The 26,053-nt window shown below is 44.1% G+C and overlaps 1 protein-coding gene across 3 annotated transcripts in view; it reads left to right on the forward strand.

The window, feature by feature from the left end:
- The window catches only part of wdfy3 (WD repeat and FYVE domain containing 3), a 211,902-nt gene that overhangs the window by 3,730 nt on the left and 182,119 nt on the right, over window positions 1–26,053 (forward strand). For all 3 annotated transcript variants that reach the window (XM_072433589.1, XM_072433590.1, XM_072433591.1), the window contains exons 2-11: window positions 1,761–1,953; window positions 13,466–13,589; window positions 13,672–13,781; window positions 19,794–20,027; window positions 20,697–20,889; window positions 21,605–21,791; window positions 21,864–22,030; window positions 22,291–22,767; window positions 22,847–22,948; window positions 23,016–23,209. In XM_072433589.1, coding sequence (XP_072289690.1) covers window positions 1,774–1,953; window positions 13,466–13,589; window positions 13,672–13,781; window positions 19,794–20,027; window positions 20,697–20,889; window positions 21,605–21,791; window positions 21,864–22,030; window positions 22,291–22,767; window positions 22,847–22,948; window positions 23,016–23,209 — 1,968 coding nt within the window. In that variant the 5' untranslated portion in view covers window positions 1,761–1,773. The remainder of the gene's footprint in view (window positions 1–1,760; window positions 1,954–13,465; window positions 13,590–13,671; window positions 13,782–19,793; window positions 20,028–20,696; window positions 20,890–21,604; window positions 21,792–21,863; window positions 22,031–22,290; window positions 22,768–22,846; window positions 22,949–23,015; window positions 23,210–26,053) is intronic.

A 26,053-nucleotide genomic window follows, 5' to 3' on the forward strand; every position in this document is an offset into this window, starting at 1 on the left:
AGTTGTAGTCATCTGGACACATCCATCCATCTTCTTCCACTTATCCGGGGCCGGGTTGCGGGGGCAGCAGTCTAAGCAGGGACTCCCAGACTTCCCTCTCCCCAGACACTTCACCTAACTCCTCCGGGGGGACCTCGAGGTGTTCCCAGGCCAGCCGAGAGACATAGTCTCTCCAGCGTGTCCTGGGTCTTCCCTGGGTTTTCCTTGTGGAACATACCCGAAACACCTCCCCATGGAGGAGACCAGGAGGCTCCGGAACAGATGCCCGAGCCACCTCAGCTGGAGGAGCAGCGGTTCTACTCCGAGCTCCTCACCCTATCTCTAAGGCAGCGCCCAGCCACCCGGCGGAGGAAACTCATTTAGATCATTACCTGAATGGGTTCAAGTTCATCTACTCTCTTTTCCAATTCTTTTATCCTTTTCTATATTCTTAATATATTCTATATAAGTGAGATATATATTTTTTATCCATCACTTATATAGAATATATTAATATTCATTGACTGTTTTGGTCTGAGAAATGTGCCTAACCAAAAGACATAATGTGTGGCATTTCTGCATTTATTGATTCAAATAAATTAAACCAGCCTCTAAAGGGAATACTCAAAAATGTTGATGAATACACATTCAATTGCCTGGATGATTTTATTCACAACATACATAAATGACAATCTGACTTGCATATTTTATTGCATTTTTTACATCACACACCTGTGTGAAAATCTACACAGGTGTGTACAATGTGATGACTCAGATCTGGTTTTTACCTGACATTTCAATCATCTGAAACAGATAATAATCATATTTTTGACTGATTGACCACAGTTTGGCTTTGTGACTTCAGGACCTCTCTGTGTGCAGCCTGATCCACACTGTGTGTAACTGTGTGTAACTGTGTGTAACTGTGTGTAACTCTGCGTAACTGTGCGTAACTGTGTAACTGTGCGTAACTGTGTAACTCTGCGTAACTTTGTAACTGTGTGTAACTCTGCGTAACTCTGTAACTCTGCGTAACTGTGTAACTCTGCGTAACTGTGTAACTCTGTGTAACTGTGCGTAACTGTGTAACTGTGTAACTGTGCGTAACTGTGTAACTGTGCGTAACTGTGTAACTGTGCGTAACTGTGTGTAACTCTGCGTATCTGTGTAACTCTGCGTAACTCTGCGTAACTCTGTGTAACTGTGTAACTCTGCGTAACTCTGCGTAACTCTGCGTAACTGTGTAACTCTGTGTAACTCTGCGTAACTGTGTAACTCTGTGTAACACTGCGTAACTGTGTAACTCTGTGTAACTATGTGTAACTCTGCGTAACTCTACGTAACTGTGTAACTCTGCGTAACTGTGTAACTCTGCGTAACTCTGTAACTCTGCGTAACTCTGTAACTCTGCGTAACTCTGTAACTCTGCGTAACTCTGTAACTCTGCGTAACTCTGTAACTCTGCGTAACTCTGCGTAACTCTGCGTAACTCTGTAACTCTGCGTAACTAACTCTGCGTAACTGTAACTCTGCGTAACTGTGTAACTCTGTGTAACTCTGCGTAACTCTGTAACTCTGCGTAACTCTGCGTAACTCTGCGTAACTCTGTAACTCTGCGTAACTCTGTAACTCTGCGTAACTCTGTAACTCTGCGTAACTGTGTAACTCTGCGTAACTCTGCGTAACTGTGTAACTCTGCGTAACTCTGTAACTCTGCGTAACTCTGTAACTCTGCGTAACTCTGTAACTCTGCGTAACTGTGTGTGCAAATGTTTGTGCAGCTCGGCCATCAGGATGAACATGGTTAAGCGCATGATGGGCCGGCCGCGGCAGGACGACTGCAGCCCCCAGGACAACGCTCTGGGCCTCATGCACCTCCGGCGCCTCTTCTCTGAGCTGTGCCACCCGCCGCGCCACATGACCCAGAAGGAGCAAGAGGAGAAGCTCTACATGATGCTGCCCGTCTTTAATCGAGTGAGTCCACAAACGCAACACACAAGACTTAAGTGCAGAGGGTCTCAGCGAGGGCAATTTTATTTTATTGATAATAACAACTTCACTTTTCTCAAAAAGTAGCTAGCCTCTACTTTCTAACCCCAGGCTCACACCGAATGCTGTCCAGCTGCAGTGCAATGAGTCTTTCCCGTGCATTAAAAGTGCAAGAGGAGCTAAGACCGCACGCTGTGCCGGCGGAGGTGCTCGGTGCTCCGGATCCTGCGAGTGAAATGCATCTGACAATTATTCAAAATTTAACTTATCGGTATATTCACATATTCCAAGCCTCGAAATAACGGGCCGGACACGGTGTTTTTTAATAAGTTCCGCAGTTTTTTTGGCCAAAACCTCAATAAAAATAAAAAATGTATCCTGCACCAGCATCTCCGACCATTTCTGCACGAACCCGAGTTCGTCCGAACGTCAGAGCTTTAAATCTCTCGCAACTCACGGCTTGACCATAGATCCATGAGATCGACCGGTAGATTAACATGAAGGACGCGGGGTGGGCGTGGCTTTGATGCGGGGTGGGCGTGGCTTTGGCTCGCGCTCCCATTCATTGAACTCGTGTTCGAACGAGGAAATGAAGAATACGCGTCTTGACCGATTATATCAGAATCATTTTGTCGTTGCCATTTAAGTAGCACAAATCCTCCTCACGTGGACATTTCCAGCTCATCTGTGGAGTCACGTGAACATGTCCAGCTCGTCTGTGGAGTCACGTAGACATGTCCAGCTCGTCTGTGGAGTCATGTGAACATGTCCAGCTCGTCTGTGGAGTCACGTGGACATGTCCAGCTCGTCTGTGGAGTCATGTGAACATGTCCAGCTCGTCTGTGGAGTCACGTGGACATGTCCAGCTCGTCTGTGGAGTCACGTGAACATGTCCAGCTCGTCTGTGGAGTCACGTAGACATGTCCAGCTCGTCTGTGGAGTCACGTGAACATGTCCAGCTCGTCTGTGGAGTCACGTGGACATGTCCAGCTCGTCTGTGGAGTCACGTGGACATGTCCAGCTCGTCTGTGGAGTCACGTGGACATGTCCAGCTTGTCCGTGGAGTCACGTGGACATGTCCAGCTCGTCTGTGGAGTCACGTGGACATGTCCAGCTCGTCTGTGAAGTCACGTGGACATGTCCAGCTCGTCTGTGGAGTCACGTGAACATGTCCAGCTCGTCTGTGGAGTCACGTGAACATGTCCAGCTCGTCCGTGGAGTCACGTGGACATGTCCAGCTTGTCCGTGGAGTCACGTGAACATTTCCAGCTCATCTGTGGAGTCACGTGAACATGTCCAGCTCGTCTGTGGAGTCACGTAGACATGTCCAGCTCGTCTGTGGAGTCATGTGAACATGTCCAGCTCGTCTGTGGAGTCACGTGGACATGTCCAGCTCGTCTGTGGAGTCACGTGAACATGTCCAGCTCGTCTGTGGAGTCACGTAGACATGTCCAGCTCGTCTGTGGAGTCACGTGAACATGTCCAGCTCGTCTGTGGAGTCACGTGGACATGTCCAGCTCGTCTGTGGAGTCACGTGGACATGTCCAGCTCGTCTGTGGAGTCACGTGGACATGTCCAGCTTGTCCGTGGAGTCACGTGGACATGTCCAGCTCGTCTGTGGAGTCACGTGGACATGTCCAGCTCGTCTGTGAAGTCACGTGGACATGTCCAGCTCGTCTGTGGAGTCACGTGAACATGTCCAGCTCGTCTGTGGAGTCACGTGAACATGTCCAGCTCGTCCGTGGAGTCACGTGGACATGTCCAGCTTGTCCGTGGAGTCACGTGAACATGTCCAGCTCGTCTGTGGAGTCACGTGGACATGTCCAGCTTGTCCGTGGAGTCACGTGGACATGTCCAGCTCGTCTGTGGAGTCACGTGGACATGTCCAGCTCGCCTGTGGAGGACATGTCCAGCTCGTCTGTGGAGGACATGTCCAGCTCGCCTGTGGAGGACATATCCAGTTCGTGTGGAGTCACATGGACATGTCCAGCTCGTCTGGAGTCACACGTTCTCTTCTGATCGCATTGTAAGGACTTGTCCCGATGATCTGAGCTGCGCGTCACGACTCGAGCGTGTGAAAAATTACTGCGCCGTTGGATCAAATCACACTGGCCAAATATAAGCTGCTCAATAAGACATTTTCATTCATGTCACGCTTTGTGTTCCTGTCAAGACTCAATAAAGTTTATCAAAGCGACTTGTTTGGTCACAGGAGGATTCATTTTGTGAGAAGCTGTCAGTCTGGGACTACTTTCTGTCTGTCAGTCTGGGACTACTTTCTGTCTGTCAGTCTGGGACTACTTTCTGTCTGTCTGGGACTACTTTCTGTCTGTCTGGGACTACTTTCTGTCTGTCAGTCTGGGACTACTTTCTGTCTGTCTGGGACTACTTTCTGTCTGTCAGTCTGGGACTACTTTCCAATATAGAGTATCCTGCTTCCGAAGAGTGCACACGCTTTTTTGCTCACTCCGCTTGCTATCGCTGCTTTCCTTATTTATTTTGCTTTTTAATCAGTTTTTGTCTTCCAAACATTTTTGCTTTAGACTTTTTCAAGTAAACTAAGGATTTTAAGAACATTTTTCCAGTTTTAACGACATATCTGACGCCAGCGACATGTCCGGGAGAAGAAGGGAGAAAGACTGTGAACGCTGTCGGAAATATCAACAAGAAATTAATGAGCTGAAAACACGGATATTTGTTTTGGAATCTGAAAAAGTTCTTCACGATACCATTCCTGTGTCAACCGATGGTAAGAAGAGCATATTTTTTACAAGAAAAACTGCTACTTTCAACCTAAACCGCAGTGACTCTGTGTCGTTTCCAAAACTGTCTAAAAACTAGAAAGACCAGGCTGTTTCTTGGAACAAACTTGGAGCAAAGCCTAAACGATACAAAGATAACGTGAAGTCACCTAAAATACAGCTCACCAACAGATTTTTACCACTTTCAGAGATGGAATTAAATGAAAAAAGGAAAGATGACGTGGCCAAAATACAGCGAGGACAAGCCAAGGTCACGCAGATTGTTTTGGTTGGGACGGCGCGATAAGTCACGTGACGCATGAAAAGATAAACACACATTCTTTTCCAAGCGCCACTGTTTCTGAGATAATGTCACTCCTTCCAAATATTATGGCTAAGCATGGAGGAGCTAAACAGCTGATTGTGCACGTGGGTGCAGTGGACATGCGGCGGGAACAGACTGAAGTTTTGAAAAAAGACTTCTTGAAGTTATTCGACGTGCTTGATAAAATGGAAATCAAAACATTCATAAGTGGACCTCTTCCAAACATCGACAGGAGGATAAACAAGTTTAGCCGGCATCTTCAGCTGAACACATGGCTGTCCAAAGAGTGTTCCCCGAGAGGACTACACTACATTGAGAACTTCTATCTATTCTGGAAACGAGAGGACGTGTTTAAGAGGAATGGCCCCCACCTATGCAGAGGTGGAGTGAGGGTGCTGACAGAGAACCTGCTCCACGCTCTGAGGCATTGGACTGGGCCTGGACAGGGTCCTGAGCAGATAGTTAGAGAAGAGAGGAATGAGAGAAGAATTCCTGCTCCATCAGCCAGAGACCGAGCCAATGTTTCAACATCAAAAGCACCACAACCTAAGATAAGATAAGATATTCCTTTATTGTCCCACATGGGGAAATTTCATTGGTGCAACGCAGGTAGATACAGAGGTAGATACAGAAGAACAGAACAGATCACTTATAGGAAGTCTGAAAAACACTTTCAGTAGAAGATCTCCTATAAATAAATAAAAACTCCCATAGACAAATAAATAAATACATAAATACCTCAGCCTCCACCAAAGGATTCATCAGCAGCTGCTCCACCACCACCAGCAAAGGATTCAGCTCCAGCTGCTCCACATTCACCTCCACCGCCTCCAGCAAAGGAACAATCTTCAAAGGCCTTGGACCCATCTGTGACAAGCCCAACAACATCCCTGTCATCGCCCCTGTCTTCACACCAGCCCTGGGTTCCCCCTGCAACATCTACTCCCACTAAAGATTCATCATTCTCCTTCTCATCTCCACTCTCACCCATGGGCCTTCCCAGCCATTTTGAAAGTCTGATCAAATCAGGCATTAAGATGGCTCCACTCACGCCCAATATAGCAAGGGCTATGTCAATACGTATCAACTCTTCCCTGCACAAGCCGACTACACCAACAAAAGCCCCACCACCCATCCCCCCTCGCCTCTCACCTGGTCCCAAACTCTCCTTGGCTACAAAAGCCCCACCACCCATCCAACCTCGCCTTTTACCTGGTATCTCCCATAGCTAGGATGCACTGGGTCTCAGCGTTGCCGGGACTTATTGTCACATTAAAAATCAAACCAACCCGGGGCCCTATGTAAAAAGAGCCCCCCCTAGTGCTATTTCTGTAGTCACATCATCACACAGATGGAAAAACAAAATGCGAGTCAGGCCCAATCTGAGAAATGTGATTCATATTCCCTGTGAAAAGATAAAGCCCAGTCCCACTGAAACTAGTCTGAAACTTGCTGTGCTAAATGTCAGATCCTTATGTAACAAATCTCTCTTAATTAATAATTTTATTTCTTCTTATAATCTTGATTTTATGTTTTTAACTGAAACATGGCTTGACAAAAACACAGGAAATGTAGTTCTGATAGAATCTGCTCCACCCAACTTTAAGTTTGAATCTGAAACACGAGAAAACAAAAAAGGGGGTGGAGTCTGTGCTGTCTTTAGAGATGAAATAATGACCCGCAGGTTGTCTTTTGGGGTGTTTTCATCATTTGAGTATGTCTCCTTTAAAATGGAGCTAAAACGGTCTCCATCCATTCTCTTCATTGTTTTATACAAGCCTCTCCGGCACTGCCAAAGTTTTATTGATGATTTTACTGAGATGCTTTCAGTCATATGCACAGACTTTGATGGTTTGGTCATTACAGGTGGTTTCAATGTGCATGTTGATAATATTTGTGACAGAAACGCTAAAGAGCTTGATGCTGTCCTTGAAACCTTCAGTCTTACTCAGCATGTGAGAGGCCCCACCCACAGCAAAGGACACACTCTAGATCTCATAATTACAAAGGGGGTAAATATTTCAAATGTTAATCTGATCGATGTTGCTCTGTCTGATCATTTTTGTGTCTTCTTTGACCTGTCTGTTTTTCCCAAACCACCGGCTGGTCCTGCAGCTGTTCAGAGGAGACACATAAATGATGGCACAGGTGCACTGTTTATGGAAATGATACACTTTGAAAATGTCTCATGTTCTAATGTAAATGATTTGTTGAACTCTGTTACATCTAGTGTTTTGAATGTTCTGGACACCATCGCCCCTATAAAGGCTAAAATGGTTAAAAATAAGCAGAAGGCGCCGTGGAGAAATGATGATTCGGTCAGGGCACAGAAAAGGGAGTGCCGCAGGGCCGAACGGAAATGGCGCAAGTCAAAGCTCCAGGTTCAAAAAGAGATTTACAAAGAAAGGCTGAACATGTACAACCTAATCTTATGTAGAACTAGGGAAAGATATTTTTTCTGAAATAATTGGAAGCTGCAGTAACAACTGGCGTGTCCTGTTTGCCACAGTAAACAGATTAACAAACCCTCCAGCTCAGCTGCCGTTAGAACTCATTTCCACATCCAAGTGTAATGAGTTTGCATTATTCTTTAATGACAAAGTTCAGGGCATTAAAAATGCTTGAAATCCCACAATGCAAAAAATTACCCTAAAACCACCAAGACACTTAGAGCTAACTCACTTTGCACCAGTAACTGACAAAACTGTCCATGAGATCATCACCACTGAGTTCATCTACATGCTGCCTTGATGTGTTACCCACCAGATTTCTAAAGTCTGTGCTGAACAGTTTGTTAGCACCATTCACTCACATAGTTAACATGTCTCTTCAATCTGGAACATTCCCAATGTCTTTGAAAACTGCGGTCATAAAGCCTCTCCTAAAGAAGAGCAGTCTTGATGCCGCAGTACTGAGTCTTCTCTATCTATCTCTGTAACTACCTGCGTTGCATCAATGGAATTTCCCCATGTGGGACAATAAAGGATTATCTTATTTTATCTTATTACCGGCCCATCTCTAATCTGCCATTTTGGGGCAAAGTCCTTGAAAAGGTTGTTTACCAACAGCTCACAGATTTCCTCTTAATAAACAACTCATTTGATGTTTTTCAGTCAGGTTTTAGACCTCATCACAGCACTGAGACTGCTCTTGTCAAGGTGACAAATGACATCCGCCTGAACACTGACACGGGCAAAGCCTCAGTCTTAATTCTGTTAGATCTGAGTGCTGCTTTTGACACTGTCGATCATGGGATCCTCTTACAGAGACTAGAGGACTGGGTGGGCATCACTGGCACTGCCCTAAACTGGTTAAGGTCCTATCTGGAAGACAGGAAGTAATTTGTTGAAATTGGTAGCTGTGTCTCAGACACATGACCCTGACCTGTGGAGTGCCCCAAGGGTCAGTCCTGGGTCCCCTTCTGTTCAACCTCTACATGCTGCTGTTAGGTCAGTTGATACGCAGTGAAAATGTGTCCTATCACAATTATGCAGACGACACTCAGATCTATGTTTCACTATCGGCAGGTGAATATGGACCAGTAGATTCACTCTGTCACTGCATCCAACAGATCAGTTTGTGGATGCAAAACAACTTTCTCCAGCTGAACTCAGACAAGACTGAAATAATCGTTTTTGGCCCACAGAAACAAAGAGAAAGTGTTAGTGTCACCTCCAGAGTTTCGCTCTAAAACCTACAAACCAAGTTAGAAATCTGGGGGTAATAATGGACTCAGACTTGAACTTTAATAGCCACGTCAAATCAATAACATCAGCAGCTTTTTACCATCTAAAAAACATTGCCAAAATCAAAAATATAGTGTCAAAACCAGATTTAGAGAGACTTATCCACGCGTTTGTCTCCAGTAGATTAGACTGTAACGGCCTGCTCACTGGCCTCTCCAAACGAGTTGTAAAACAGCTGCAGTACATCCAGAACGCTGCTGCTCGGGTCCTGACCAGAACCAGGAAGTATGATCACATTAGTCCTGTTCTCAGGTCTCTGCACTGGCTCCCTGTGGCTCAGAGAATAGACTTTAAAGCAGCTCTGCTTGTGTACAAGTCTCTCCATCGCCTAGCACCAAAGTACATCTTGGATATGTTAGTGTCATATGAACCATCTCGGACTCTGAGGACCTCAGGGACCGGCCTCCTGCTGGTGCCCAGAGTCAGGACAAAACATGGGGAATCTGCGTTTCAGTTTTATGCAGCTAAAACCTGGAACAGTCTTCCTGAAGATGTGAGACAGGCTTCTACTCTGACAATGTTCAAATCTAAGCTAAAAACAGTTTTGTTTAGCTGCGCATATGACTGAAACATTTTTTTCTTTGCACTCTTCTCTTTTGTTTGTGATTTTATTAGTTTAGAAAATCAGTTGGATTGATAATTTTTAATTTAGTTAATTTTATTGTATTTCTGTTTCTGTAATTTCTTTGTGATTTTAATGCATTTTTCCTGCTGTGAAGCACTTTGAATTGCCTTGTGTATGAAATGTGCTCTACAAATAAACTTGCCTTGCCTTGCCTTGCCTTCTGTCTGTCTGGGACTACTTTCTGTCTGTCTGGGACTACTTTCTGTCTGTCAGTCTGGGACTACTTTCTGTCTTATCTCTGTGAGTTCCACTTTCCATTAAACAGTTTAGTTTATGACACCGCAGTATAATAAGAGTTCTTTTCGATGTCTTGCGTTGATAACTATAATGATGTAGATCATGTAGAGAGGTGGGAGTAGGGTTATTCTAAGAATCCAAGAAATGTATTTAGAATAAAAATGTATTTTTAAATTCAACTCTGACTTTTGGATGGTAGAAATGTGATTTGATAATGGGAAAATAAAATGTTATTTGTATATTTATTCCATCCTTCCCTTTTAAAAATGCCAAGGAATATCAGTGAAACAACAAATTAAAAAACTCTCTCCTAAGATCTATACAATCAACCCAATGGCATCAGAAGTGTTACAAGTAGAATCCTTCAATGTGAACATTACTGAACACGAACAAACTAACAAAAAGTTTAACAAAAATTAAAAAATAACAATTAGACATTTTATATTTACAAGGGACACATTTAAATGACACTGAACATCAAAAACTAGCTAAATTCTGTTATAAAAAATCCTAATATTCATCATACAAAGACAAACAGAAGGGGAGTTGCAATATTCATCTCAAACCAAATAGTTTTTGAACAGAATTTTGAATGTAAGAATAAAGAAGGCAGATCTGTACTGGTTGAAGGGAATATTAATGGAAAGGTTTTCACTCTTTTAAATGGGTCTGCTCCACCAGGTAAAGACAGATCTAAAATCACTGAAGCAGGTATAGGCACAATAGACCTGAGTGATCAGGCTCCTGTCTACATTTCTGTCGATTTGGAGGAAAGACTAAAAAACACAATGCCAGCTCTGCTTAATGACCCTTTGTTTAACTCCATTACCTCTGCCAGACCGCGCATGCGCTCAAACCAGACTTTAGACCTTCTATTGTACCATCACTCTCATATTCATTGTCAATACCAGTGAGCTATACATCATTTTAAAGATTATTTTCTCAACAAAACGAATATGTATATATATTGTACTGCTCTCTCTACATGTTGAATACGTTGTGTATGTGAACGCAGATCAACAGCAAGCCAAACTGTTTTCACGAGCCTTTATTACTGTCTTCTAGACAGCTTACAATAATTTACAATTGTGGTGTGAAAAGCTTGAGTGAAAGTATATCAACAAATGCACCAGGAAGTAGCCAGCGCCATAAAATGCTAAACATGAGATAAACAAGCCCTCATTACATTTTTGCGATCTTTTCATATGCTAATTAGGTTGTAAATACGTGTGAATAAAGTTATTGCTATGCTAATACCAGTGGTGGGCATCAGGGCCAGCAACATAATCAGAATATAATTTAAAAATATAAATATTTCCCCACAAATATTTATTAAATGATTCCCCAAAGTAAGAGTTATACTCTTCATTTCGTGGCTTTTCTCTTGGTTGCACATCTTCTCTGGTCTGTTCTTTATGTTAGATCTTTTATCCAATCATATTCAGCCATCATGTGTTGCCAGGGGTCTAAAATCTGCCCTCTGACCTTCAGAATCAACAGAGCTGGTGCTTGTGGCTTAAAGTGAATGGAAATGAAAAGGATGTGTCAACCAATCAGCTTCAGAGTTGGCTCTTGTACGTCTGCTGCTGTTACACAGGAGCAGCAGCAGCTGTAGCACGTGCACGTCTTTTGATTGAATTACCAATATTGAGCGGCAGGTCCTATGGGCGGGGCTATGCAGAACCTCACAACGAGGAAACCGAATTTGATAAACAAATTAATTTGTGTACTATTAAGCTGTTTTTTCAACCCTCAACGGTGGAATGAGGAGAAGATATCGATTTGGTCGAGGATATAATTATAATGCCTTTCTCAAGAAAAGTTAGACATTGTAAGGAGAGGTCGTCCGACGCCGAAGCTGCAAAGCCTGTTACAGGCGGGTTAGTTCTCCACTTTCTACGTTCCAACTACAAGCGTTATCAATGGCTCACAGGCTCCGAGAAACACTGCAAACTCTACTGCTGGAAACGCCTATTTGCAAGTGATTGATTTGGTCAACAAGACTCCAAAGTACGGCTGGGCACTTACAAGCAATGTTGCTTTGGAAAACGAGCGGATCAACAGCTCAACAAACACGCCCGCAGGGCAACGGCGCCAGAGGCACCCCCGCTCTTATTACCATCTTATTACCATCTTATTACCATCTTATTACCATCTTATTACCATAATGATGGTAATAAGATGTGGATTAATTCGAGTAGGACTGTGTAGGACCTCACTGAAGGCCCAAGCCCCAGACCCACGGCCCGCCACTGGCTAATACACAGTCCTCTTGAGCTAGCAAGATCTGGGCATGGTCTAATTCCTGGTAACAACATGTGCTAAAACGATTTCTAAAACAGAGTTTATAAAAGTAATAAAACACTTTAAACACTTCTTAAACTTACAGCCATTGCTTTCGTAGGTGTAGATGAGATTTAAGACACAGGAGGAGCAGTTTGAACATCAACAAGCAAGCTTAAAGAAACACGTTTTTCTTCATCTGACTGGTTCATGTTACCCACAATGCATTGTGACGACTAACTAGGCTTTCAAAATACAGGAAAACCGATCATGAGCAAATAATTATTTTTAACTCTTAACTGAAACACTTTTACTGAGGGCAGAACATATATGATTTGCATTGAATAACATGCCCTAATAAGATAAGATATGATATTCCTTTATTGTCCCACATTGGGAAATTTCATTGTTGCAACGCAGGAAGATACAGAGGAAAAGAACAGATCACTTATAGGAAGTTTGAAAACACTCTCAGTAGAAGATCTTCTATAAACAAAAACTCCCATAGACAAAACCTCCCATTTCCCAACAAGGGATGGAGGGGAAAAATATAAAGATAAAAATAAATAAATACATAAATACCATTGCATGTGATCACGACAGTAATTGAATATGAATAAGTGTCACGACGGCACATGGAATAATAAGCAATTACCAATAGTTTGTGATAAAAATCAACTTTTCATAACACATTTCTTACCTGTATTGCGGTTCCTACAGACTCAACGGGGTTCAATCCATCAGTAAACGTACTCATTCTGTCCGTAATAATAGAAAAACAATATCCATTTGTATTTTTCCTGAAGTGATCCCATTTGGAGAAATAGTCCAGTAAACCACATTTTCTTGGGTAGAAGTGCACTTTCAGCACTTTTGAGCAGAAGTTTAGTGGTGGTTTAGTGGTGTCAGTTCAGGTGAACAGAGAACTACACAGACGTGGACATGTTAGTTACAACATTTAAAAGTTTTTTTAGATCTTGAGAAGTTTATTTTGTTATAAAGTCAAATGTTTATCTGTGTAGAACTGTAGATCATCTCTGAAGTTGTGATGCTCATAAACTGAAGCTCAGAGTTGGTGAAATCACACTTGTTTTTCTAAATACATTTCAGTTTATGAGTACAAACGTTTTGTATTTGTTTTTAATCAATCCAGTAATTGCTTCAAAACAGCGTAGGCTTTATAAAGCTATTTATTTCTTATCATTTTAATAGTTTTATGTTTTACGAGTGTCCAGTTCATTTTTCATTAATGATATTATTCTGTTTTCCTTTCCTTGTGACCGATTCAGAATTCGCTATGACAGGTACCAAATGATCGGTACCTGTCATGTTGACAGGGACGTAAAAATCATTATTTCAAGGCTTGTATGATAGTCCACATTCAGAACAGAGATTGGTTTATATGAAGCACAATTGAGTCAATCCTTCTCTTCTTTTGGTATTAAGGTGATTGTTTTTGGATAGTTGTGTTTTATTGTCGAAGCTGTCTTTCCTCTCTTGCATCCTTATCTTACAAGTGACAAGGCTGTGTTTGGCGCAGGTTTTCGGGAACGCGCCACCCAGCAGCATGACGGACAAGTTCTCGGACCTGCTGCAATTCACCACGCAGGTGTCCAGACTCATGGTGACTGAGATCCGCCGCAGGGCCTCAAATAAGTCCACAGGTGAGACTTCCTCCTTCACAACAAGATTCTAAGCCTAACCCAGATCACTACCATGTTAACACGTATTCTCACCACCCTTCAGAGGCCGCCAGCCGCGCCATCGTGCAATTTCTAGAGGTGAACCAGAGTGAGGAGGCGAGTCGGGGCTGGATGCTCCTGACCACCATCAACCTGCTGGCCTCCTCTGGACAAGTACACAAGTTTTACATACTTAAACAGAACACAACAAAGTGCCCTCAAATGTGCAAAATGTATTATTCTGTCTCATAAAAGTTGATCCTTCAAAAGGTAATTAGTTAGTTACACCTAAAAAGTAGATTGTTATAGTTATTCGTTGCATCTGATCAAGATCGCAGATCCCTGAGCGCTGCACTTCAGCTATTGCTGCTCCTAGTATGCCCCAGTTGCATTTAGGGACCGCTAACACACTACAGGGACAATAAAGTGTACTTTAACCTAAGGCTGGTACCATGGACAAATATGTACACTGCCTGTCCAAAAAGCTCTCCACAGAAAAAAATGTCACATGCTTTAATATTTGGTAGGACCATCTTAAGCTCTGATTCCATCACAGTTTCTGTGGCATAGTTTCAATAAGCTTTTGACATATTAACAGAATTATTTCATTCCGGTGTGTCATTGTTCCTCACACAGATATTCAGCGTGTCATTGTTCCTCACACAGATATTCAGAGTGTCATTGTTCCTCACACAGATATTCAGCGTGTCATTGTTCCTCACACAGATATTCAGAGTGTCATTGTTCCTCACACAGATCTGCAGCGTGTCATTGTTCCTCACACAGATATTCAGAGTGTCATTGTTCCTCACACAGATATTCAGAGTGTCATTGTTCCTCACACAGATATTCAGCGTGTCATTGTTCCTCACACAGATATTCAGAGTGTCATTGTTCCTCACACAGATCTGCAGCGGGTCATTGTTCCTCACACAGATATTCAGAGTGTCATTGTTCCTCACACAGATCTGCAGCGTGTCATTGTTCCTCACACAGATATTCAGAGTGTCATTGTTCCTCACACAGATATTCAGAGTGTCATTGTTCCTCACACAGATATTCAGAGTGTCATTGTTCCTCACACAGATATTCAGAGTGTCATTGTTCCTCACACAGATCTGCAGCGTGTCATTGTTCCTCACACAGATATTCAGAGTGTCATTGTTCCTCACACAGATATTCACAGTGTCATTGTTCCTCACACAGATATTCACAGTGTCATTGTTCCTCACACAGATATTCAGAGTGTCATTGTTCCTCACACAGATCTGCAGCGTGTCATTGTTCCTCACACAGATATTCAGAGTGTCATTGTTCCTCACACAGATATTCAGAGTGTCATTGTTCCTCACACAGATATTCAGAGTGTCATTGTTCCTCACACAGATATTCAGAGTGTCATTGTTCCTCACACAGATATTCAGAGTGTCAGTGTTCCTCACACAGATCTTCAGTGTGTCATTGTTCCTCACACAGATCTTCAGCGTGTCATTGTTCCTCACACAGATCTGCAGCGTGTCATTGTTCCTCACACAGATCTGCAGCGTGTCATTGTTCCTCACACAGATCTGCAGTGTGTCATTGTTCCTCGCACAGATCTTCAGCGTGTCATTGTTCCTCGCACAGATCTTCAGCGTGTCATTGTTCCTCACACAGATCTTCAGCGTGTCATTGTTCCTCACACAGATCTGCAGCATGTCATTGTTCCTCACACAGATCTTCAGCGTGTCATTGTTCCTCACACAGATCTTCAGCGTGTCATTGTTCCTCACACAGATCTTCAGCGTGTCATTGTTCCTCACACAGATCTGTAGCGTGTCATTGTTCCTCACACAGATCTTCAGTGTGTCATTGTTCCTCACACAGATCTTCAGCGTGTCATTGTTCCTCACAGATCTTCACTCTCACTGGGGTTCAGATCTGGAGTACATTAGTTTCCTCCCTGCTCGATCCAATGATTTGACCCTTCTCATACACACTTGCATCTTTTCATTTTTATATATATATATATATATATATATATATATATATATATATATATATATATATATATATATATATATATATATATATATATATATATATATATATATAATTTTCTGTTTTTATAAACAAATAAACATAGGACAAAACCAAATGACCAGAGAGTCTAAATAAAAATAAGAAGTACATTTAAACTAAAAATAAATACAAACAAAATCACACCGCACATTTAAATTAAAATAAAAGTCCCATCTGGACACATCCATCCATCTTCTTCCACTTATCCGGGGCCGGGTCGCGGGGGCAGCAGTCTAAGCAGGGACTCCCAGACTTCCCCCTCCCCAGACACTTCACCCAACTCCTCCGGGGGGACCTCGAGGTGTTCCCAGGCCAGCCGAGAGGCATAGTCCCTACGTGTGTCCTGGGTTTTCCCCGGTGGAACATACCCGAAACACCTCCCCAGGGAGGAGCCCAGGAGGCTCCGGAACAGATGCCCGAGCCACCTCAGCTGGAGGAGCAGCGGCTCTACTCCGAGCTCCTCCCCCTATCTCTAAGGAAGCGCACAGCCACCCGGCGGAGGAAACTCATTTAGATCATTTGTATCCGTGATCTTGTCCTTTCGGTCATTACCCAAAGCTCATGACCATAGGTGAGGTCAGAACGTAGAGTGACGGGTAAATCCAGAGCTTTGTCTTTGGACTCAGCTCCTTCTTCACCACAACAGTCGATGCAGCGACTGCATCACTGCAGCCGCTGCACCGATCCAACTGTCAATCACACGCTCCATCCTTCACTCACTCATGAACAAGACCCCAAGATACTTGAACTCCTCCACTTGGGGCAAGGACCCCCCACCCACCTGGAGAGGGCAAGGACCCCCCACCCACCTGGAGAGAACAAGGACCCCCCACCCACCTGGAGAGGACAAGGACCCCCCACCCACCTGAAGAGGACAAGGACCCCCCACCCACCTGGAGAGAACAAGGACCCCCCACCCACCTGGAGAGGACAAGGACCCCCCACCCACCTGGAGAGGGCAAGGACTCCCCACCCACCTGGAGAGGACAAGGACCCCCCACCCACCTGGAGAGGACAAGGACCCCCCACCCACCTGGAGAGAACAAGGACCCCCCGCCCACCTGGAGAGAACAAGGACCCCCCCACCTGGAGAGAACAAGGACCCCCCCACCTGGAGAGGACAAGGACCCCCCACCTGGAGAGAACAAGGACCCCCCACCCACCTGGAGAGAACAAGGACCCCCCACCCACCTGGAGAGAACAAGGACTCCCCACCCACCTGGAGAGAACAAGGACCCCCCACCCACCTGGAGAGGACAAGGACCCCCCCCACCTGGAGAGAACAAGGACCCCACACCCACCTGGAGAGAACAAGGACCCCACACCCACCTGGAGAGAACAAGGACCCCCCACCCACCTGGAGAGAACAAGGACCCCCCACCCACAAGGACCCCCCACCCACCTGGAGAGGACAAGGACCCCCCACCCACCTGGAGAGGGCAAGGACTCCCCACCCACCTGGAGAGGGCAAGGACTCCCCACCCACCTGGAGAGGACAAGGACCCCCCACCCACCTGGAGAGGACAAGGACCCCCCACCCACCTGGAGAGAACAAGGACCCCCCACCCACCTGGAGAGGACAAGGACTCCCCACCCACCTGGAGAGGACAAGGACCCCCCACCCACCTGGAGAGAACAAGGACCCCCCACCCACCTGGAGAGAACAAGGACCCCCCACCCACCTGGAGAGAACAAGGACCCCCCACCCACCTGGAGAGAACAAGGACCCCCCACCCACCTGGAGAGAACAAGGACCCCCCACCCACCTGGAGAGAACAAGGACCCCCCACCCACCTGGAGAGGGCAAGAAACCTTTTTGGTTGACACAAAGATGTGGTTTGCCTCCTAGTTCCACAATTTCTCCAACAGTTAGCATTTCCTTGTGAATAATGAGCACCTTGACGTCAGCAAAATTCCCTCCAAACATGTGATTTTATTGTTCTCCACTGAGATGTACATTTATTTTCCTGTCTTTCCCATTCAAATTTTTTATTTTTTTTATTAGAGCCTGAATCATCAATACATTTATATAATGCAGATATTATTCCCATTGAAAGCTCCAAATGATAAGCTTTAGCAAATATTTAAATCAAAGGTGGTTGTTCCTTTGTTTAATTTCTTGGTTTTAATAACTCCTTATTTGTAATACCTATAAAAGTCCTGTTTTTTATTTTTTTTGACCTTTTGTAATCCAGACCTTGAATCTCAGGTCAGTTCTATTTGGTACAAAACCTTGATCATAAGCCAACCAGTTTAAGATTGTAACATCTTTATTTAGTTTGTATGTTTTGATCAGCTCCTTCCATGTTGTAAGAACAGATTTGACCCAGGGATTCTTAACTTCCTCCAAATGACTCAAGCGTCTGTCATCTGCAGTAAGAACTGTACAGGAACCCCCGGCACCACATGACTCTCAGTATAAGACCTGTACAGGAACCTCCGGCACCACATGACTCTCAGTATAAGACCTGTACAGGAACCCCCGGCACCACATTACTCTCAGTATAAGGCCTGTACAGGAACCCCCGGCACCACATGACTCTCAGTATAAGACCTGGACAGGAACCCCCGGCACCACATGACTCTCAGTATAAGACCTGTACAGGAACCCCCGGCACCACATGACTCTCAGTATAAGACCTGTGCAGGAACCTCAGGCACCACATGACTCTCAGTATAAGACCTGTACAGGAACCCCCGGCACCACATGACTCTCAGTATAAGACCTGTACAGGAACCCCCGGCACCACATGACTCTCAGTATAAGACCTGTACAGGAACCCCCGGCACCACATGACTCTCAGTATAAGACCTGTACAGGAACCTCAGGCACCACATGACTCTCAGTATAAGACCTGTACAGGAACCCCCGGCACCACATGACTCTCAGTATAAGACCTGTACAGGAACCTCCGGCACCACATGACTCTCAGTATGTTCCCATTGAGCTTTATTCTGGCTCACACCAGCAACGCTCTGATCTGAGCTGAAATAAAGTCATTTTTCAGACAAGGTAAACCCTGCCTCCTTTTATATACATTATATACATGCATACAGGCATGAGTTTTAAATCGGATTTTAGTTTTTTTCCTTTGCCATACAAATCTTGAGATTTGTTTAATCCAATAATCAAACAGCGGGTTGGGGATGAAAATCGGGAGAGTCTGCAATAGATGGAGAAATCTGGGCAAAACATACATTTTTTAGTTTTTATATTAATAAAAAGAGCATTTTTCCATAATTGTTGATTATGTATCACCACACCCAAATATCTTAGTGATTCCGTTTGCCACTTACATTGTTAGGTCTTTCTAAAGAGCAAAGGGGGTCCCCAACTGAAACCAGGGATTTGTCTTTCCACATGGTTGTTTCAGTTGTTTTCTCACTGCATCAGCTGGGTTTAAATACTGTGTTGCAGCTGAAAGATCATCACCTGTAGCAGTTATCCAGTAGGAGGAGAGGACCTACTGAATTTGCTTAGTCCAATCCAACTGGCAAATTTGTTTTGGACAGGTAGTGAATATCTTAATACAATTCCTCATATGTCAATATATGATGGAGCAGCAGTTCTCTGACAACAACCCCGCCTCTGTGTGGAGAGGGCTACAGCTTCTCACCAACTACAAGCCCCGAACCCCCCACTCTGCAGACGACCGGAAACTGGCTGACCAGCTGGTCTCATTTTATTCCAGAATTTTTCTTTTAAAAAAAATATTTTTTGGGCCTGAAGGCTTTATTAGACAGAAAAGTTAAGCATGAGATGGGGGATGAGAGAGGACATGCAGTACATTATCGGAGTCGGGATTCGAACTCATGACCGGCTGCACTTGGAGCCTGCTTTACAGAGGACACTGTGTTTTTGTGTTTTGTCTCCTGTTGCTGCCTTCAGAAACCTTAGACTTTAACCCAATCAGTGTCTGACGGTCTGTGGACATTACGTTTACTCCCTGCTTGGCCCAAGGGGGCCAGGGTACTAAAAAGTACCTTGTGTGATGAGGTAGCACCAAATGGAAATGCGCTAAAGCAGGGCTGGTGAGGTGGAGTAGATTAGTAGGTACTAATGGTCATTTCCTGAAAGAAAGCACAATATGCACTTTTGATTGTGTTTTTTTGCTTCCTTCATAGAAAACCGTGGACTGCATGACCACCATGTCTGTGCCATCCACCCTGGTCAAATGCCTGTACCTGTTCTTCGACCTGCCCAACATGATGGAGGTTCCCGTGGGCATTGCCCCTCCGCCTCCTCAGCCTCCTCCGCCTCCATCTCAGGACAAGACCCCCGGACAAGGCCAAAGCCAGACCCACTCAGAACTGCCTCTGGCCGACCGCAGAGCCCTGTTACAAAAAGTCTTTGTTCAGGTATGTTTTGGAAGCTCAGTCTGGCTGACAAATCTGAGCATACGACAAATATGGGATAATACCTGCTGTAAATATAAATGGTGGTGTCACACCAATCCAGTAAAGTTAGAGTTAAAAAGTGTAGTTCTGAACCTTTTAACATTACTTTAACCAAAAAAGGTGTCCTAATTTATTTTTGTCACATAAAAAACAATCAATAAAAACATTTATGTGAAAGGATTTCTTCAGACCATGCTAGTGTCGTACCTTGACATGTTTCGGCTCTGTAGCCTTCTTCAGAAGTGTCTACCAATATAAGTGTCTACTCAGAAAGGACTAACATACTGGTGTGACAATAGAAATCCTGAATATAATTAAAACATGAAGACCTAATTAACCTACTTGGACTAGTAGCCATATCCAAATAGGCGTTTTGACCCAGTGTACAAAATGGTTGCTTGATTGGAATTTCCTCATTATTTACAACAAGGATGTAAAACTGTAAACCTAAAAAAATGCTTAACTTGGAAAGAATTAGTTTAAAAAAAAAATCTTAAATATAATTACATTAACTGCATGTCTAGTAAAATGTGCCATCCAACCTGGCAGAGGTGCTTCAAGTTCTTCAGGATAGAAGTGTTTATATTGTTATCGTAATTAAAATGACACATAACTTTGCTGTGGTGTCAGATCTTGGTGAAGCTGTGCACATTTGTCTCCCCGGCGGAGGAGCTGGCTCAGAAAGATGACCTCCAGCTTCTGTTCAGTGCTATCACCTCGTGGTGCCCCCCTCACAACCTGCCCTGGAGAAGAAGTGCAGGGGAAGTGCTCACCACCATCTCCAGACACGGCCTCAGCGTCAACGTGGTCAAGTATATCCATGGTGCGTCCCCACACACCAGCCCGGTGTGCTACTCCATGTCTCTGATCACATTAAGCCACATATTTACTGTCCTGTTGAACTAAAAGTACAAAATATTGCCAGTGAGAGTCGCAAAACAAGTGAAATAAATCAGACAAAAGCTGTTCCTCTTTACTCTGGCTTTAGCCACATCTTACAGACACACAACATTTGAATTACTAAACATCTTTTTGGGAATTGGTGATATTGGCCTCAGGATTAAAAGTATCATTCAAGTAGGATTTAGATTTTATTTAAGAAAACATGAATGATGTCTGTGGGACATCAGTTGCTCCGTTCAGAGCTCTGCCTCTGGACCCAGAACCAAGCCCTGAACATGGAAATGCATTAAATGAACTGTTTCAAACTCAGTAAATGGATACCTTTTGAAGCACGCATTTGGCAGCGGTGAAGAAGGCCATCATCAAAAAATGGGTGGCAAAAGCTGTGCCACTTTTATTTAAAAAAAAATTATAATTTTCTCCCTGGTCGTGTTCTGTTTTGTGCATTCATATTTTAAAAATGTAAGGGGGGGAAAAAGATCCAGTCTGGGGAATCAGGTCCAGTTGAAACAAGTTTTTTGTCAACAGTCTGGAATTTGTAGACGTGACATGGTGATCCTGGAGAGTGCTCCTCACAAAATAGAGACAAGCTTATTAAACGTAATTATTGAAGTTATTCTGATTTTCCTCTGCAGAGAAGGAGTGCCTGTCCACATGTGTGCAGAACATGCAGCAGTCCGACGACCTGTCCCCAGTGGAGATCGTGGAGATGTTTGCGGGTCTCTCCTGCTTCCTCAAAGACTCCAGCGACGTGTCCCAGACTCTGCTGGATGACTTCCGCATGTGCCAAGGCTACACCTTCCTGTGTGACCTGCTGCTCAGGTGGGTCTCTGCACACAGAGCCAGGCGTCTGTCAGCGTGTCCAGATTCTAACACCACAGTCTCTGTCCCCAGGTTGGAGCAGGCCAAGGAGGACGAGTGTAAGGACGCTCTGAAGGACTTGGTCAACCTGGTGACCTGCCTGTGCACGTACGGAGTGAGCGAGCTGAAGCCTGCGGGGCTGACCACTGGAGCGCCCTTCCTGCTGCCCGGCTTCGTCCTGCCACAGCCCTCAGGCAAAGGTGCAGAGCTCAGGAGGGTGGACCAGCAGTGTGGCCACCAAGTTTTTGATTTAAACTGTGAAAACTATCTCTCTGGTTCAGCCGTTTTTAAGTTCAAAAGCATTAGTTTAATGCCTTTTATCAAGATGGTGTCTAAGGGCTGCTGACATTTGCTATGTGTTTGTGTGCATGGAATGGACTGGTAATAGATCTCTCTCATGTCATATGTTGTGTCGTCCTATAGGCTTCAAGTAGTTTGTTTTATTTGCCTTGTCTTGCAGGCCACACAGTGCGTAATATGCAGGCCTTCTCCGTGCTGCAGAATGCATTTCTCCGCGCTAAGAGCAGTCGCCTGGCCTGCATGCTGCTCGACGCCATCGGAAACATCTATGCAGCTGAGCCGTCCAACTACTTCATCCTGGAGTCGCAGCACACGCTGTCACAGTTGGCAGAGCGTGTGGCCAAGCTGCCCGAGGCCCAGGCCAAGTACTTTGAACTTCTGGAGTTTGTGGTGTTCAGCTTGAACTACGTGCCATGTAAAGAGCTGTTCAGTGTCAGTGTGCTGCTAAAGTCCAGCTCCTCTCACACGTGCAGCGTGACTACCGTGCGCTCGCTGCTCAAATTGGCCCGGCACGACCCGGTGTTCAGCGACGTGCTCCGGGAGGTGGGGCTGCTCGAAGTGCTTGTTAACCTGCTGCACAAGTACGCTGCCCTGCTGAAGGAGCCTGGAGCTCAGCCCACACAAAGCCACGAGCTGGGTAAGTGTCCAGCAGTGATAGAATTACTGTACCTGTACTGATTGCCTGGACAGCAGTAACACGGTTATTTTGGTTACAGGGGAAGGTAAGAGGTCAGATGTGCTGGTGGAGCAGAAACAGCTGGCCTGGCTCGTCATGGAGACTCTGACCGTGCTGCTCCAGGGCTCCAATACCAACGCAGGTTCCTGTCTCACCTCAGAGTACCTCAGACTAGCTCCATATTTGCTGAACTGTTTTTGTGTCCACAGCTTTGTTCCGAGAGTTTGGTGGTGCACGCTGTGTCCACAACATAGTGAAGTACCGGCAGTGCCGGGAGCACGCGCTGCTCATCATCCAGCAGCTGGTGTTGTCCCCGAGCGGAGACGACGACATGGGCACTCTGCTGGGCCTCATGCACTCGGCCCCGTCCAGTGAACTGCAGCTCAAGACAGACATCCTGAGGGTACTGCTCTCAAACATGTTTAGAGCACGCCTATTCTTCTGTTTGGACAACCCTAGTGTTCTGACCTGGGATTGTCTTTCTGAAGCTGTTAAAGATGCAACATACATTTTCTCACTGTCTCAGTCCTGTTGTGTTCAGTGCAATTTGGCCGTATCATCAGATTTTTTTTGGACCAATACAGATCACACCTACTTTGATATAGTGATTAGAGATGGGGATAAATGAACAAAATCCACTTGATAAATCCCTTAAATGGGAATAAGAATAGGGCACTGAGGAGCTGGGAGGAAGAAAGAGAACAGAAAAGCCCTACTGCCTCAGCATTAACCCGACCCGTACATCGTGAGATTAAAGGGTTATCAACACAGAAGACACTCGAGGTCAGGACCACTTCATCTTAAAGACACAAATCACTCTTTTGAAGACAGTGAGGTTAAGATTCTAAGCAGGAGAAAAGATGGTGTGAAAGATGAGTTAAAACCTGTTACCATCCACCTCCGCGCCGGCGCGCAGTTTCCAAATTACAAAAGTTCTCTTACATCATCACTTTTATTTCCGCGGTCAATACCATCAGGTTATACATCATTTTAAAGCTTATTTTCTCAACAAAACGAATATGTCATTGATTTACATTGAATAATTTGTCCCAAGAAGCAATTACCAATAGTTTGTGAGAAAGTCTCTACTTTTACAAACGCATGTCCTGTTTGCTGTTTATGACGGACGAAACGGCTTTAATTCTGTACATCCTTGTGCTCAGTCTGTCCGTAAGGAATCATTGAACAACAATATCCACTTGTATTTTTCCTGAAATTTTCAGATTTCCAGATATTGTCAAGTAAAAAAATCTTCTCTGAAAATATTCAGGATTAAGGCTCGTCCGGCGCATTTCTCCGTCCATAACAAATTACCTGTTTGACCTATAAGATAATGTTTGGCATCGATCTTTTCTTCAGACTGTTACCTACAGAATGAGACCATCCTCCTGTTTTTTACAGTCTCCGGGGGGAAAAAATGCGCCGCTTCTGAGGCTCGCATCCATCGTTGTTTACATTATATAGCATTAGCATGCGGTGACGTAGAAGGCTTTGATTGACATATTATTCTAGCCAATAAGAATACCTCACACCGAATCGTCTCTATTCACGTGCGTAAAGACAGTCAGAGCCTAGATTTTTTGTAGGAGGTGACTAGATTTTACGCATCACGTTTTCTGATTTTATTAGCCTTTTGGACGCGCATTTTGTTAGATATATGTATTATTCTACCAATACAAAAATAAAATAAAAAAAAATATTTTTTTTTTTTTTTATAACCTCTATATGGGAAATTCATGGTAAACTCATATTTACACATTTTCACATACATTGTTTTTAGCAGTTATAATTGCTATTAGTGGCCTACAAAACATGAAAATGTATGTTTTATGATCATAGAGGAGCTAAAATTGTAATAAAACAGTTTGGCACAGTTGGCACATATTTGGATCACTTGAATATACTTCTTGATACAAAAAGGTCAAAGCACCAAAATGCCTGTTTCCAGAGATCTGAAACTTTACACAGTTGTTGTCAACAAGATAAACATCATGTACAGTGAACAGCATATGCACACAATGAAGTATGTCTTTAGGACCTTTACAAATGGACAATATTCAGGCGAGACTAAAAAAAGGATGTTTGGTTTATGTTTGGGCTTCTGTAGTGTGAGTTCTGAAGCCCTGACAGTGTCATAGTGTCATGTGCACATCTGCAGAAACTAGAAGGCCTAAGCTTTCCCATGATGCATCACACTTGCATGTGGGCTGCAAGATCCTCTTTTAATAAGCAATGCCATTTGGGTCCAACCAGGTTAAAGAGGCAATCTTAAATAGAGCAATAAAAAAAAGAGAATCCCTCTTTAAACAAGAATAGAGGTTTAAGGCTAAATTTATCGGTAGTGTACGGCAGCATTTTGAAGCTATGGGGCGGGATCAGCCCTCGTCATTCAGATGCTAGTCAGGTACCCATTAGGGATGAGGGAACTGTGGACAGCTAACAGTAGGATTATATGTCCCATTACATGGCTGTTTAGGGAACAAAGATTAGTTTCAACTTAAAACAGTGCAAATGACTTGGATGAGAGTCAAAACATATTGTTTTTCTAAAACAGTGTCCAGATGATTACAACAGAATTCTGCAATGGAGCACTCCTGGACATATGAGGGATTACACTTACCACATTTGTTATATAATAAATTATTTTATATATTATTTTATGCAAACTATCCACTATTGGTTGTTATAGGCTTTAAAATGGCATAAATCTTATAAAAGACCAAATAAAAAGAAAACACTGGTCACCATTTCTTTTATTTAGCTCCCAAATGCATTGCAGACATACAACACCACTAAATATGTTCTAAAAGTTGACTAATTAAGGTACAAGCTGGACTTGTTTATATTACACCTCAGCACACAGGACAAAGAACACAACGCAGAGGGTAAAGTACTAAAGTCAAGGCATCCATGAAATAAAACTAAAATTATGGCACAGCAAATGAGTTCCATCTCGTCCAGAATCGTTCAAGAAGGTCGTTTATCAAAGTAAGCTCAAATGTCATTTTTGTATTATTTTAGAATGGGGTTTGCCTTGATTGTCGTTGCAGTTTGAGTCATCAATTGTTTGGCAATGGCCTTCTTACCTGCCGCCAGGCGTATGCTCCAAATGTATCCTTTCACTGTTTTTGGAATTTTGAGGCCCAAATACATAGTTCTCAAATCAGATGGGATGGTGGTGTAAAAGACAGTTTGTACAGGACAGTCCCAGAACACATGGTAATGATTTGCCTCCAGTTTCTCCATC

This window comes from Eucyclogobius newberryi, unplaced genomic scaffold (assembly GCF_026437365.1).
Source record: "Eucyclogobius newberryi isolate DKJ021-1_F unplaced genomic scaffold, fEucNew1.0.hap1 SCAF_6, whole genome shotgun sequence".
Taxonomy (NCBI): domain Eukaryota; kingdom Metazoa; phylum Chordata; class Actinopteri; order Gobiiformes; family Gobiidae; genus Eucyclogobius; species Eucyclogobius newberryi.